At 52.6% G+C, this 14,741-nt stretch overlaps 1 protein-coding gene across 1 annotated transcript in view; it reads right to left on the minus strand.

Annotated features, from left to right (window-relative positions):
- ACLY (ATP citrate lyase) overlaps window positions 1-8,547 on the minus strand; it is a 44,901-nt gene extending 36,354 nt beyond the window's left edge. Inside the window, 4 exon segments of the mRNA XM_043584472.1 lie at window positions 131-193; window positions 2,123-2,245; window positions 3,365-3,546; window positions 8,421-8,547. Coding sequence (XP_043440407.1) covers window positions 131-193; window positions 2,123-2,245; window positions 3,365-3,523 — 345 coding nt within the window. The 5' untranslated portion in view covers window positions 3,524-3,546; window positions 8,421-8,547.
- Window positions 8,548-14,741: the final 6,194 nt, after the last annotated feature.

Consider the following 14,741-nt stretch of genomic DNA (forward strand, 5'->3'; position numbering starts at 1 on the left):
ACCCTCAGACCCTCAGAGAGTCTGGTCCTTTTCACTTTTCTCCAGCAGCTTGATTTCTCCTTTCATCATTTTAGAGTCGACAAACACAAAGTGGGGGAGAAGACCCGGCTTGGAGTCACGTCACACATACCTGACTGTGGGGAACAAAGGGTTCGATCAGAAAGTTCTTGAGGAAGCCTTTGGCCTTGCCAACCTATGGAGATTGAGAAAAATAAAGCTTAGATGGACCAGCGGGTCTTGTCCCCCAGGGCAGGAGGACTGCCCTCTGCTCCCTCTACTTGGCTGTCCCACCGGAGCCGGGGCTCAGGTACTACTGCCATGACATCTGGCAGAGAGAGATTTTCCAGAAACCAGGGCAATGGGGTCACAGACCCTAAGCTGAAGAAGTCTTCACGAGATACTCTTTCACCCACTGCCAGCCACACTGCAGTGTACTGACCTCACACGTTCTTTCTCTGCCTCCTCTGGAGGGTGACAAATGAGCTAGGCTAACAAATGTTGCCCCCGCCCCCACAGCACAGACATCAGGACTCCTCTCCCTCCTGCCATCAGTAGCACAAGTTAAAGAGCACAGACAAATCAAGGCTCTCCATCCCTGAGCTCAAGCAGAGAGACCCAGCCCAAGGACAGAAGTCTGGGCCTGGGAACAGCAGGGATGGGGGGAGCGGGGGCAGGGAGAGCTTGACGGGGAAAACTTCACGCACACTTTCCTGGCTGAGGACAACAGGCCTGCAGAGCTAATCAGTTTGAGTGGGTCCCTGGCGGCTGCCGAGGCGAGACAGCCCTCATCCCAGAGTGTCTCAAAGCCCCCTCCCCCCCGCCGCCCGCGTGCGTCACTGCTGAGTCAGGGACCAGACAGTGATCCCTCAGAGGTAATGAGCCGCTCCTGCCGAGGCGGACACTGTTGCCGGCCCCGACACGGCTGACGGCCCCCTCCCAACAGCAGCTGAGGAGAAAGAACACAAGGACCTCTCTGGGGATACCACTCAGTCCCTAGTCCTGCCGTCCTCTCGCCAAAGGCCTGCAAGCAAAAAGGCCAGTAGAGATCCCTCCGGCCCCAGGTCCACATACGAGTTTAAGAGGCCCTCTTTAGTTCAAGAGCCAAAAACTGGGAAATTACCACAAAGAACTGATTGGAGAGAGCCCAGGAAGAGAGGAAGACAGCTTCGTTGTCATCCTCACCCTGCATCCAGGACGGCCAAAGAAGAGAACAGCTCAGCCCTGGTGACAGTGACCCAAGATGGGGCAAAGCTGTGCATGGACAGCACACCCTTCCCGGCCTCAGGCCCGCCTCAGCCCGCTCCCCCTCGCCTGTTCTCCAGCCCCGTCCAGGAGTAAAAAGGAAAAGCAGTGCAATTTTATTTCTGAGCCTCTCCTAGCCTCCCTAAACCACATTTCACTTCAGCTCTCTCATCTACAGAGTTGACATTAATCACCAAGCTGGGGGAAGCCAAGAACTGAATTTCCTCTTCAGTGTTACCAGTCTCATCCTCGGCTCTTGGTCTAATAACGTCTCTGCCTAAAAGATTCTGCACCTGCCTTCTGCAACTTTTTCTTGCCGGCCCTCTTAGGCATACACACCACGACAAGCTGCTGTGCCCTTTCTGGAAACGGAAAAGAAAGGACTTCCCAGAATGAGCCTCAGAGTCTCATCTCCGTGATGGGTCTGTTAAAGAAACAAACCATTTCCGGGGCGCCTGGGTGGCTCAGTCAGTTAAGTGTCCGAACTCAGCTCAGGTTGGGGCCCCACGCCGGGCTCCACACCAACAGCGTGGACCCTGCTTGGGATTCTCCTCTGCCCCTCCCCCACCTGCGCGCCTGCTCTCCCTCTCTAAATAAACAAACAAACAAACCAATAACAGACCATTTCTACCTGGCCATGAACTGGACTGGGGTTACTTTTGCAGCCGATCTTGCCATTCACTGATGGCAGAGCTGGGAGCGAGCACCAAGACTGGCCCTGCTACCAGGCAGCTCTGCGGGACCCAAGGCTGCAGTGTGGCCTTCCCCAGGCCGCAGTGTGGCCGAGTAGGCAGTGAGCCTACAGGGCTGCTCATCTGGAGATGACCACATCCACTTCTGTTCCCACAGCACCTCCACCCCAACCTATAGCCGTACTCACGGTGGCCTCCTGTCCCAGCCGTGGTTTCAGCCAGGACTTAATGCCTTCCAGAGTGAGGTTGACCCCAACGAGGCCCAGCTTTCCACGCCGTTTGATCAGCTGGTCTGGCTTGACCACCAAGTTCTGGAACAAGAGGAAAAGGAAAGAAACGGGAGAGTAAGAGATTACAGTCTGGGGACCCGAAGCACAGGACAGCCTGCATGGCTCCCTATCCACCCATCCATTCTTCAGTGTCAACTCCTGGAAGCTTTTCTCACCTATCCAAGCCTATACCTTTCTTTTGACAACCAGGAATCTGGAGCCATCCGTGCCCCGAATGGGGCCTGGCACAGTGTAGATACTTACCACATACCTGCCGCATGAGTGATTCCCTACCCTCCCTATGCGACATCTTAACTCCACTAAACCATGAAGCCCTCAGAATATGGACCAGCACCTGTGTTCCAAAAGGAAGAACAGGGGGACAGAGCCTTGTGGTGACCAAGGACCTTAGAAGTCTGGTCAATCCCATCCCTGGGCCTGACCCCGTCTACAGGCCCAGCAAGCAGCCCCTAAGCACTGCTCACACGCTGCCAGCCAGGAAATGCGCCACCTCCCGAGGCAGCTCCTTTCATGGGTGGGCTACCTTGCGCTGGGAGGGAACATGTACCCCCAGAACCCGCTCTCCTGGCCCTGCCCAAGAAGTCTCTGCCTCCCAACAATGGTCCCACAGGGACCCGGACAAAGGAGCCTCTACTCTGGGCTGGCTGCCACACAAAGTCCGCAGCACGCTTCCTCACAGCCCAAACACATTCCTAACATGCTGCACTTGGGGCGAGTGGAGCCCACACCCACTTTTACTGAGCACCTACAAGTGCCAGGTGGCACACCAAATGCTTTCCAGACATTACTGCTAATCTTTATAGCTCACAGGGTGAGTGTTCCGCCCATCTGACAGATGGGGAATCTGCCACTCAAGAGAGGTAAAACAGCTTGCTCCAGGTCACATGGTTAATCGACAGAGAGCTTTGGTCTGGACTCCAGTCAGTCAAGCTCCAAGCCCTTGCGCTGTGTTCCCTGCTGGGGCGCCTCAACACGTGGGGCCCGGAGCCGAACACAAAATCTCGCTCAGCCCACTGCACGCTGCCCACTGATGTGGGCAGTCTGCCATCGTGTGACCCGGTGGGACATCTCCACCAAACCGACCGTCTCTATTCCTCTGACCCTGGGCCCGGAAGAAGGGCCTGGGGAGGGTGGGCTCACCTGGCTGAGCAGCCAAGGGTGGTCCTGCAGCAGGCGGGCCCAGTCTGTGTCAGGGGTGACCCGGGCATACTTGAACCGGTTCTGGATGGCTGAGGTGGTGCAGATGAACTTGTAAAGGAGTTCTTTGCCCGTCTGCTCCGAAATCGCCTTGGCCGACATGGCCGCAGAGGGACCTGCTCTACCTGTTGGGAGGAACAGGAGCTGGTGGCCAGGGGAAGAGACCCGTGTCCAGCTGCCCCCAGACAGTAAGACCAGATCTCAGCACTTCTCAGGAGGCGGAAGGAGGACTGGCCCAGCAGGAGGGAAGGAAGCGAGATCTCAATGAGCACTTCTTCTTTTTTTTTTTTAATACGAAATGTATTGTCAAATTGGTTTCCAAACAATATCCAGTGCTCATCCCAACAGGTGCCCTCCTCAATGCCCATCACCCACTTTCCCCTCCCGCCACCCCCCATCAACCTTCGGTTTGTTCTCAGTATTTAAGAGTCGCTTATGGCTTGCCTCCTTCCCTCTCTGTAACTTTTCCCTCTTCCCCTCCCCCTGGTCTTTTGTTGAGTTTCTCAGGATCCACATATGAGTGAAAGCATATGGTATCTGTCTTTCTCTGCCTGACTTATTTCACTTAGCATAACACTCTCCAGTTCCATCCACGTTGCTACAAAAGGCCAGATTTCATTCTTTCTCATTACCAAGTAGTGTTCCATTGTGTATATAAACCACATCTTCTTTATCCACTCATCAGTTGATGGACATTTAGGCTCTTTCCATAATTTGGCTATTGTTGACAGTGCTGCTATAAACATTGGGGTACAAGTGCCCCTGTGCATCAGCACTCCTGTATCCCTTGGGTACATTCCTAGCAGTGCTATTGCTGGGTCATAGGGTAGATCTATTTTTAATTTTTTGAGGAACCTCCACACTGTTTTCCAGAGCGGCTGCACCAGTTTGCATTCCCACTCAATGAGCACTTTTGACATCAGGGAAGGAGGATCAGGAAGTGAAGGGAGAGAGAAGGTGGAGATAAACAAAGGTGGCATGTTCCCCAGGTCTCTTGGCCTCAACCTTGTCTCTACTTCCTCTCGACAAACCAGCTCACATTCATCTTGGAGCAAAAGGCAGCTGGCTGGGGAGACAGGAATACCAGTGGTATGACCCAAACCCATGTGCTGGTCCCACCCGAGGTCCCACACAGACACTGAAACACACCCTTTGGTTCTGTGACCTACGGGGCGCACGGCCAGAATTGTGCAATCCTGCCCTTACTCCCCTCCCCCTACAGGTTTCGTCTCCCCCACATCCAGACTCACCCATTTCACGCACTTACACTCACCTTCAGGCTGTAGGCCAGGCAGGTGAGTTTACTTAACCCCAGGCAGGATCAAACCCTCGAGGAGCAGAGAGTCACCTCAGAGTCCATTTCTCCCAGGACACTAGACTCCCACCCCCGAGTTCAGAGCAGGCACTGGGCAGGGAAACTGTGACCTTCAGTACATCCCACCCGCCCCACTGAGTCACTCAGCTTGCTAATTTAGAGCAAAACAGAGGCCTCTCTGGGGACCACCCTGTACTGGTCACTTCTAGCAGAGCCGAAGCTGGGGGAGGAGGCAGCAGTCATCCCAGGTCACATGGATATAGAAGTCATCTCATACGAACCCTGTGAGGTACACGGAGGTTCATAATCCTATTTCTTAGATGAGGAATAGCAGCTCAGAGGAGCTACCATACCTTGCCCAAAAAGCCAAACAAACAAGCAGGGGACCCAGGACTTGAACCCAAATACTCTTATTCCTGCTCCCCAGAAAACCCCACACTCGTCAGCCCGAGAGAAAAGACCATTTCTCCCAGGACCAGGCCATGTCCCCCCCTTCACCTCACAGAAGGGTCTGTGATGACAATTTCTTCATTTTCCGTCCCCACCGCGTTGTCCTGACACACCCATTCTCCCATGGTAGCAAGTTGGGGAGAGGATCAGGGGAAGGGGGAGGGAAAGGAAACCAAGTCATTCAGACTAAGAACTTGGCCTCATCAGGAAAAGTCACTCCAATCTCTTCCACAGAGATCCAGAACTGAAGTTGCTGAATTTGCTGAGAAGAAAAGTCAAGTTCAAATAAAAGAAGGCGGACCCGGGGGACTAGCTGGTTTATACACACAGGAAGGTGGGTCTCCATCCCCAGCTCAGGGAAGGCCAAAGTTTCAGAGGCTACTCTCCACCTCCCTCCCAACCGGCTTGGCTGGCCCCCTCGGCCTCCCAGCTAGTCTCCAACTCAGCACAATGGGTGCTTTCAGTCTGGTGTCTGGCCCAAAATGGGGTAGCTGGGAAGGGGCTCAAAAGAGATGTTCCCTTTTCTGGCCTTCCCCTGGGATGACTTCCGGCTCCTCCTCAGCAAGAGTTTCCAAAGGTGATGCTTCAACCAGCCCCTGGGTCCTGCAGCCCTCCACCCACCCCCCCACCCACTCCAGCTCCATTTCCCAACCTTCTTGACTTCAGACCAGAAAAACTGGTCCTGAAATCAGATGGGTACACCTGCCCCCACCCCCTTCCCAAACAGAGCGCAACCTAGGGCAGATGAAGCAGGGAAAGGAGGCGGCAGCTGCTGGTCACGCTCCGTGGTTCAGAAACATCAAGCACCTGTGATCACAAACTCCAGGAGTTTGCTAAGCCTCCCCAAGCAGAGAACAGTCTGACACTACCAGAACAACAACCCCCTCAAAGCTGGCACCTCCCAAAGCAGACAAAGGAAAGGGGTAAGAAAAGGGCTGTTCTGCAGCTGAAAAATCACAACTTTCTTGAGTCCCAGGCAAGACAAGAGTTCATTTCCACAGGATGGTTGGAGGGGGGCAGGGGGTGGACACAACGAGGGGATGATACAGGATAGAACAGATTCGCCAGCTTACCAAAATAAGATATGCCACCAGAGCACTTTGGCGTAGATGGCTGGGCAGGCCCTTTCAAGGCCAAGACAGGATTTATATGATGGAATAAAAGTGGGGAAAGAATCTGGCCTCTGCATGTTCACCAAATGCAGGAAAGAAGGCTCACAAACCCAGGGAGGGGTCTCGGTGGAGAAAATTCGCAAAATTAATCATTCAGAAGGGTCTTGGAAGTCTCTCTAGGGCAGTGGGTCTTAACCTACTTGAGGTCTCAGATTCCTGAGCGCATGAAGAAAAGCCCCGAAAAATGTGCGCCTCATTTCAAGATGCTTATGATTATGACCACAGACCACCAGTTAAGAGCATCTACTGTAGTGACAGTGCGGCTGAAAGTGTGTACCAATCTGGATCTGGGGATCCACTCCCCCAGAGTCCTAGGCTGCCTCCTCAGGAGCTGAATATGCTCTCGAACTGGTGATAGGTGATTTTAGGACAAAGCTAAGACCCCAGGGGTCCGCTCTGGGGCCCTAGGAACTGTCACCTAATAACAAGTAAAGTGTAAACCATTTGGGGGATATCATGCCAAGGAACCTGAACACACGCACGCACACACACATCACACATATCCTCTCTCTCCCCTCAAGGAAAGGACTTTATGAGCTGAATGGGGTCTTTTCTGCAGACAGGGTGAGTGACCCAGGATTGAGTTCATCCACAGCAGCCACTGAGAACTGAAGCAGCCCACAGGGAAGGCTGAATGAAAGCAGACTGTTTCCCAGGAATGTATCCCTGGGACATAGCCAGTGCAGAGGAACCACTGGAGATGCTACTTAGGGTCTCCCCCCGGGAAAGACAGAGTACTCCTTTATAGGTCAGTATCCATAGGACTGGTTTTTGTGTTTTGTTTTTTCTTTTCTTTTCTTCTCTTTTTTGGGGGGGGGGGGGTTGTTTTTAAGAGGACAAGCAATTCCTGGAATAAAGGGAAGAGGCAGAATTCTGTGAGGGTCCCCCTAGTGCAGCAAGCATGTCAGAATGGGATGGAGACACCAGCTGCCTGGTTTCCAAGGGCTCTTCCTGTCATCTGGCCCAAGCTTCTGAAGTTCTCTAAGAGATAAAAATTACCACCCCCGCCCTGGGTAGCTGGGGTCTACCAGCTTTTCCTCAAGCAGTATTTCAGAAATCCAAGATCTGAGCTGGCTGAAAGACCTCAGAGCAAAGTTAGTGGGTGGAAGGCGTGGGCTGGTTGGCCAAACTGGTGCCATGCACTGCTCCTCCCCTCTCCAAAATCCTCCCGCCAGGCCGACCCTGGGGACCACCCAATGGCAGAACTCCTCGCTACTGCACAGTATCTGCCAAGGTTGGAGAGGGCAGCAGGCGCTGGGTCTGGCCCTCTGCCAGGCCCTACAGGAGGGCGGCGGCAGCATCCTCAGCCCTCTCCGGGACCTTGCCTTGGCCAGGCTCGGCACAGGCGTCAGCGCCAGGGGTGGGAGGGAGACGGGCACCCCGGCCATCTGTCGCTTAGAGGCTGGGCCCGACGGCACCTCCTGAGCGAGGAGGGTCCTTCCCGCGCCGGTGCTCCACGGCCCGGTCCTTGCGGGCGAGGCCAGGCCTCGGGCACCCTGGGACAGCCCGGCGCCGCGTGGCCCGCCAAGGCTACGCGCCGGGCTCGCTCCCTCCACTTTCGGCGCGGGACTCAGTCGCTTCTTCACAAAAAAAAAGAGAGGAAGCGCCCGAGCCCGGATAGGAGTGGGGCGAGTGGCCACCGGTGACCCCGATGGGGACAAGAGGGAGGCCCGCTAAAGCCCGAAGAGGCTCGAGGACTGGCCCCGGTCGGGGTGAGAGGGGCCTGGTTGGTGCAAATGCAATTTAGCGGAGGGAAAAGAAGCCAGGGCGGCGGCACACCCTATGCAAACTCCCTGAAACTGGAATGTGGGAGAGTGGGGGTGGGGTGGTCGACACGCTCGCTGCCACCAGTCGGGGTTCCGAGCGAAGGCTAACCTAAAGCGAAGTCCCCCCCCCCCACCCAAAAAAAAAAAAAAAAAAAAACAACTTCCAAGCAGAAGCAGGGAGGACGCGTGAGCACTAAGACGGCGCCGGGGAAAGCGGTTCCGGGTTGGGGGAGGGAGGCGGGAAGCTCCTCGGGCAGGTGGAGTACCCCGCGCGAAAGCAGCCTCCCGCCACTCACCTTTCTGCGAAAGCCCGTGCGCAGCGCTCCCTCCGCAGGCCCCGCCTCGCCGCCCAATGCCCGGAGCGCTCCAGCCTCCAGCAGTCGCCCGGGAGCCGGCTTTTGTCCGGGCCCTTGCGGGCTTCTCCCCGCCCCCATCGGCACACGGCGCGAGCGGCCCCGCGATTGGTCACACGCGTTCCCTAGCCTGAGCGCCAAGGCTCCTCCGAATTTGCTGCCCGGGATAGCTCTGCCCCCGGAGGCGGGACTCAGGGGCTGCTGGGACTTGAAGTCCAGCTGGCGTGTCCGTCCGGAGGGCTGGTGGGCGCCGCCTCTCCGGATCCGGTAGGGCCGGGGCGGGGCCGGGGGCGGGGCCGGAGGCGGGGCCTCGGGTGGGGAGATGGGCCGGGCTATGCCGGGAGGAGAACGGACGGGGCGGGGGGCCGTGGCCTGATCACTTAGGGGCTGGGCCGACCGCCACTCCGAAGGAAGAGGTGGTGGGGGGGTGAGGGGGAGGGTTGGCAGAACAGGCTGTTGCACAGTTTTAGAGACCTGGAGTCTCCTTCTCTTCCCCTGGGAGAAACTAACCTCCGCATCCCAGCCTCCTAAAATTGGTGACACTGAACACAGTTGCTTAAACCCGCTTTTTACGTAGCGATGGCAGACTGCTTTTGCATTTGAACGTGGGCTCTCTCTGTTGAGCCGGTGGGGCTAGACTGAGAGATCAGGTAAACCTGCCAATGTGGGATAGGGCAGGGGATGAGGTGAGCGGGTGGGGCTAGGTGGGTGCCAGTCACATCGCTTTGCGTCCCACTCGCCTCACCTCCAGGCGGAGCTGAGAATTCAACGGAGAGGTTCTAGCACAAGGCTGGGGTCATCTCTGCAGGTCTCCTTTCCCTTACCCACCATCGCAAGCTTCCACACTGGAATGAATGAACTGTTGCCTCCTCCTTCTCCATTACCTGTGAGACAGGCTATTTTCCAAACCAAAAACTGGGACACCCGGTCTGACAGGTGCTGGTGAATTAGGTGGAGCAGAATATTTGAAATCAAGCAGTCCTGAAAACCAGGACATATATTTACTGCTCTGACATTCTGGAGCTTTCACCCCAGTCCTGAAGGTCTCGGGAGCTGCTCCAGGACCCTAACAGCTGCCTAACTAGCTCCAAGAAGGAGAATCAATGGAGCACTGATCAACTCAGGTGAAGGGGTCAGCCCAGTATGCAGAGAATCACCATGCCTGAGCCACTGCCAAGCACTCAGGTCCCACTGACACACTGCAACAATGTTGCAACATTCTTGTGTTCAAAAACTTTTGGAAGCCCTCCTTCCTCCAATTCAGCTGTAGCCAGGAGTGGGTCAGCTAAAGTCACTCACTGCCCATGCCTGAACTAAGTGATCCCCGATGATGTCACTTTCTGGTTGCTTCCTTCTCAATGGTCCTTTTCAAAGAACAACTCCTCACATCCTCTCTCCTGTTGGTCCTGGATACTGACCAACAATCAATCTATGGATTGAGCTCCAACCCTATCAAGAATCTCCCCAAAGATCACAAATCTCAGGGAAGTGTCACCTCTCAGTAGGTAAAGAAAACATCTCTTATGAGGGGCCCCTGGGTGGCTTAGTCGGTTAAGCATCCAACTTCTGCTCAGGTCATGATCCCGTGGTTCAGGGGTTCAGGCCCCACAATGGGCTCTGTGCTGACAGCTCAGAGCCTGGAGCCTGCTTCAGATTCTGTGTCTCCCTCTCTCTCTCTCTCTCTCTCTGCCCTTCTTCCGCTCACACTCTCTGTCTCTCTCTCAAAAATAAATAAACATTTAAAACATTTTTTAAAAAAGGAAAGAAAGAAAGAAAACATCTCCTAGCCTTGGGGGACAGAAATTCCAGGTCTTCAGGGGCTAGCAGGAAGATTGTAGTCAGGTGCCCTGATTATCCCTCTGGCTAGAAAGATAGAACTCATCCAGAAACAGTCACCCAGGTAGAACATAAACTGTAAGAAATGTTCATCAATTTGGCAATATCGATAAAAATTTTAAATGCACATTCTTTTGCCCCAGCAATTTCATTACGAACAATTTATCCTTCACATATACCTGCATATGTGCACAAAGATGAGACTCTTTGCTTTGTTCACTGCTGTGTCTCCGGCACATTGAATAGGGCCTGGTACATAATAAACACTCAATAAATATTTGCTGAGTGATTAAGTCCCCCATATAGGTATTGCTGGGCCCAAATGTGACTAGCTCCAGGTGGGGGCAACAAGAAAGGAACTGTCCAGGGAGTGAGGGGAGGAGAGGTGCTGGCCCGAGGGGCCGTGAGCCAGCCAAGCACTGGGATTTTTCAGTTCTCTGAGTGGCTCAGTGCTAGGTCCTTCCCCACAGCCTTCAACCTCCCCAGGAAATACTCTCTCATTACTCCACCATGTTCCCACAGAGGCTCTTCTGCTCTGAATTGGTCAATTCACAAACGGTGAGATCACGACCCGAGACGAAATCAAGAGTCGGACCCTTAACTGACTAAGCCACCCAGGTGCCTCTGTTTTTGCCATTTGAATCACCTCTCTCCTCTTCTAGATTGAGCTGGAAGACTAGTCCATGCCCGCCGACATAGGATATGGACACCATCTCCGTGCCTGGATTTCAGGCACACCACAACAGTTTCAGTGGCCTTAGACTATCCAGTGGCTCCCTCCTGGATTTTAATCCACTTTAGCTAATATTCATTGAGCACCTACTATGTCAAAGTCATGGGTGCTAATGCATACTCCTCACAACAACCGCTTGAGCTAAGTGTCATCATTTTGCAGATGGGCAACTGGCCCTCTGCTGCCAGATCCCTTGCCCTGTCCACTACCACCTGCTGCAGGTGAGAAGGAAGAAAAGGAAATCGTATCCAGTGAGTCTCCCCAACTTGGCTAGAAGCTCCTCAAGACCCAGGACCATGCCTTGTTCCTTTTGGCATCCCCAGGGCCTAGCATGGTGCTAGGCACACGTTAGGCACTCACTGTATACATGACTGAATAAATGCTGGAAAGAACATGTGAAGGAAGGAAGGAAATTGTAGAAGTCAGGGGAAGAGGGAGAAGATGCAGCCAAGATGGGGGTCTACCTGAGTGTGCGCTTCTAAACCCACCTGTCTCCTTGCAACAACCAGAGACAAGGGCTTACAGCAGAGGCCCATCATGACCCACCCTGTGAGGAACCAGGGAAGTTCTCACTCCTGCAGCATTCACTTTTTGCCCAGCACTGAGCAGTCTCTAATTGGAGCCAAGGGCCAAGAGCCCGTGTATCCTGGGGTAAGCTCCCCAGGGAGGTATGGCCAGAGCCAGAGCCAGCTTCTGTGCTCAGGAAACATTCTCCAGCCAGCCCAACCAGCTCCTGTCCAGCGTCTTTCCAGAGTCACCCCCCCCCAACTCTGCCCTCACCCTGTCTTAAAAACTGTCACTGCCTCGTGTTCACCAGGTGTGTTCCTCTTTAATTGCCTCCTCTTTCAGGAGGCACTCCTCCACTTTATCACTTCTTATCCTAAAACAGAACCTACACAGCCCCTCCCCCCCCCATTACTTAACCTTGACTTTCACTTGACGTCTTTAACCTTCTCTCTAAATGAACTCATTATTTTTGTTGCTTGTCTCTCTTTGCCACGCTCTGTGTTTGGAAATTCTCTCAAGGGCAGGCAGAAGCAGGAGTCATGGTATGGGGACGCCTGGGTGCCTCAGTCAGTTAAGTGTCTGACTTCAACTCCGGTTGTGATCTCACAGATCGGATTGTGAGTTCCAGCCCCGCATCAGGCTCCCTGCTGTCAGCACAGAGCCTGCTTCAGGTCCTAGGATCCTCTGTCCCTCTTTCTCTGCCCCTCCCTGCCTGAAAAAGAAAGAAAGAAAGAAAGAAAGAAAGAAAGAAAGAAAGAAAGAAAGAAAGAAAGAAAGAAAGAAAGAAAGAAAGAAACAGGAGTCATGGTATATGAATGAGAATTGTCAGCCTCCATGAAGCTGTCTCTACCTTGACACCAGTCTTAAGAGTTTAGGACTGTGCTTCACCCTAGGGGGCTTTGAAGGCCTCATCCCGAGCACAGGTTGTGTCTGCCTCTCTCCCTAATAACTTAGGTCCTGCCTTGAGGTTGTGAAGCCATGAGTGCTGCTTATTTAGGCCTCCTTGATCACAGAACCACAGAACATCAGAACCAAAAGAGACCTCAGAAATACCCTAGTCCAATCCTTTTATTTTACAAAGGAGGTGCAGGGTAAATTGACGCCCAAAGAGATAACCATACTGCAGATAGGAGGGCAGATGGATTCAATTACCTTGGAAACCATTGGCATTATCCCATAAAACTAAAGAGTCACATACATGAAGGCCATACAGCTCCACTCCTAGGTATGTACCCAGGAGAATCTCATACATGTCAGGAGATACATGGGAGATTGTCCAAATTTCCTTCAACAGCTGAATGGTTGGATGGGTTGTGATATGCTCATACAAGGAAAAACTTGACAGCTGGGGGAAATGAATGAATTGCAGCCACATGCGACGACACGAATGAATCTCAAAAACATAATGTTGAGCAAAAGAGTGGAACATAAAAGGTGTGTACATAGGATGCTTCAATTTACATAGAGTTAAAAAGAGACAAACCTTGGGGCGCCTGGGTGGCTCAGTGGGTTAAGCATCTGACTTCTGCTCAGGTCACGATCCTGTGGTTTGTGAGTGCGAGCCCCGCATTGGGCTCTGTGCTGACAGCTCAGAGCCTGGAGCCTGCTTCCGATTCTGTGTCTCCCTCTCTCTCTGCCCCTCCCCTGTTCACGCTCTGTCTCTCAATAATAAATAAACGTTTAAAAAAACCCCGATACATCACATATAAAGTTAAATCACTTTCCTTACATTTAAAGAAAAAAAAGAGACAAACCTGAATTATATTATTTAGAATGGATACACAAAGGTGGAAAAACTACCAAGAAAAGCAAGGAAATGATTATCACCAAAAACTGTGTTCTAGTTCTTTTATTTAATACATATTTACTGAATGCCTGCAGTGTACCGGGTACTATTCTAGACACTGGGGCACCAATGAATGAAATAAGCAAAGATGCTAAGCCTTGTGTAGTTCACATTTCATCAGGGGAAACAGCAATGAACAGGGCAAGTAGGTTGCAGTTTTAAATAGGGTGGTAGGGGGAAGCCTCATTACAAAGGAGAAATTTGAACAAATACGTGGAGGGGAAGGGGTCAGTTAAGTGGCTAGGAGGGAGCATTCCAGATCAATTCCAAGGCATTTGAAGCTGAGAGAACACCCAGAGCCCTGTGAAGGAGCATGTCTGCTATTTTCCTGTTCAAGGAACTGTAAAGAGACCACGTGGCACAGGGAGTGATGGACAGAGTAGCTTTTATTCAGAATGAAATGGGGGACCATTGTAGGATTTGAACAGAGAGTGACAGGATCTGACTTGTATTTTACAAGGAATATCTGTATATAAGGGTCCCTGGGTGGCTCAGTCAGTTAAGCATCCAACTTCTGCTCAGGTCATGATCTCACAGTTCATGGGTGCAAGCCCCGTGTTGGGCTTTGCACTAGGCAGCTCAGAGCCTGGCATCTGCTTTGAATTCTATGTCTCCCTCTCTCTCTCTCTCTGCCCCTCCCCTGTTTGTACTCTCTGTCTCTCAAAAACAAAATAAATATTAAAAAAATAAAAGGAATACATATATTTTTTAATAGGACGACTTTATTTTTTTTACATCCCCCCCCCCCTTTTTTAAGTAAGGCTTATGCCTAACGTGGAGCTTGGACTCATGACCCCAACATCAAGAGTCACTTACTCTACCCACTGAGCCAGCCAGGTGCCTCTTAAAGGAATATCCTAACTGCTATGCTGAGAAGGAAGGGGGCAAGGGTTAAAAAAAAAAAAAAAAAAAAAAGAGATCTAGTTAAAAGGATATTGCAATAGGGGCACCTAGGTGGCTCAGTTGGTTGGGCAACCAACTTCGGCTCAGGTCATGATCTTGTGGTCCGTTGAGTTCGAGCCCCAGGTCGGGCTCTGTGCTGTCAGCTCAGAGCCTGGAGCCTGCTTTGGATTCTGTGTCTCCCTCTCTCTCTGACCCTCCCCCACTCATGCTCTGTCTCTGTGTCTCTCAAAAACGAATAAACGTTAAAAAAAAAAAGATATTGCAGTAATCCTGGAGGGAGCCCATGGTAGTAACCAGGACGGTGGTGGTTACCTAGGGAGGAGCTAGTGCAGGGATGAGATTGTGATTGAGGAGAGGCCTCATAGCGTGCCCCCTGTTGGCAGTGTTTCTTGACTTACTTGTGTGATGATTACATGGGTGTTCATTCTATAATTATCTA

This window comes from Prionailurus bengalensis, chromosome E1 (assembly GCF_016509475.1).
Source record: "Prionailurus bengalensis isolate Pbe53 chromosome E1, Fcat_Pben_1.1_paternal_pri, whole genome shotgun sequence".
Taxonomy (NCBI): Eukaryota; Metazoa; Chordata; class Mammalia; order Carnivora; family Felidae; genus Prionailurus; species Prionailurus bengalensis.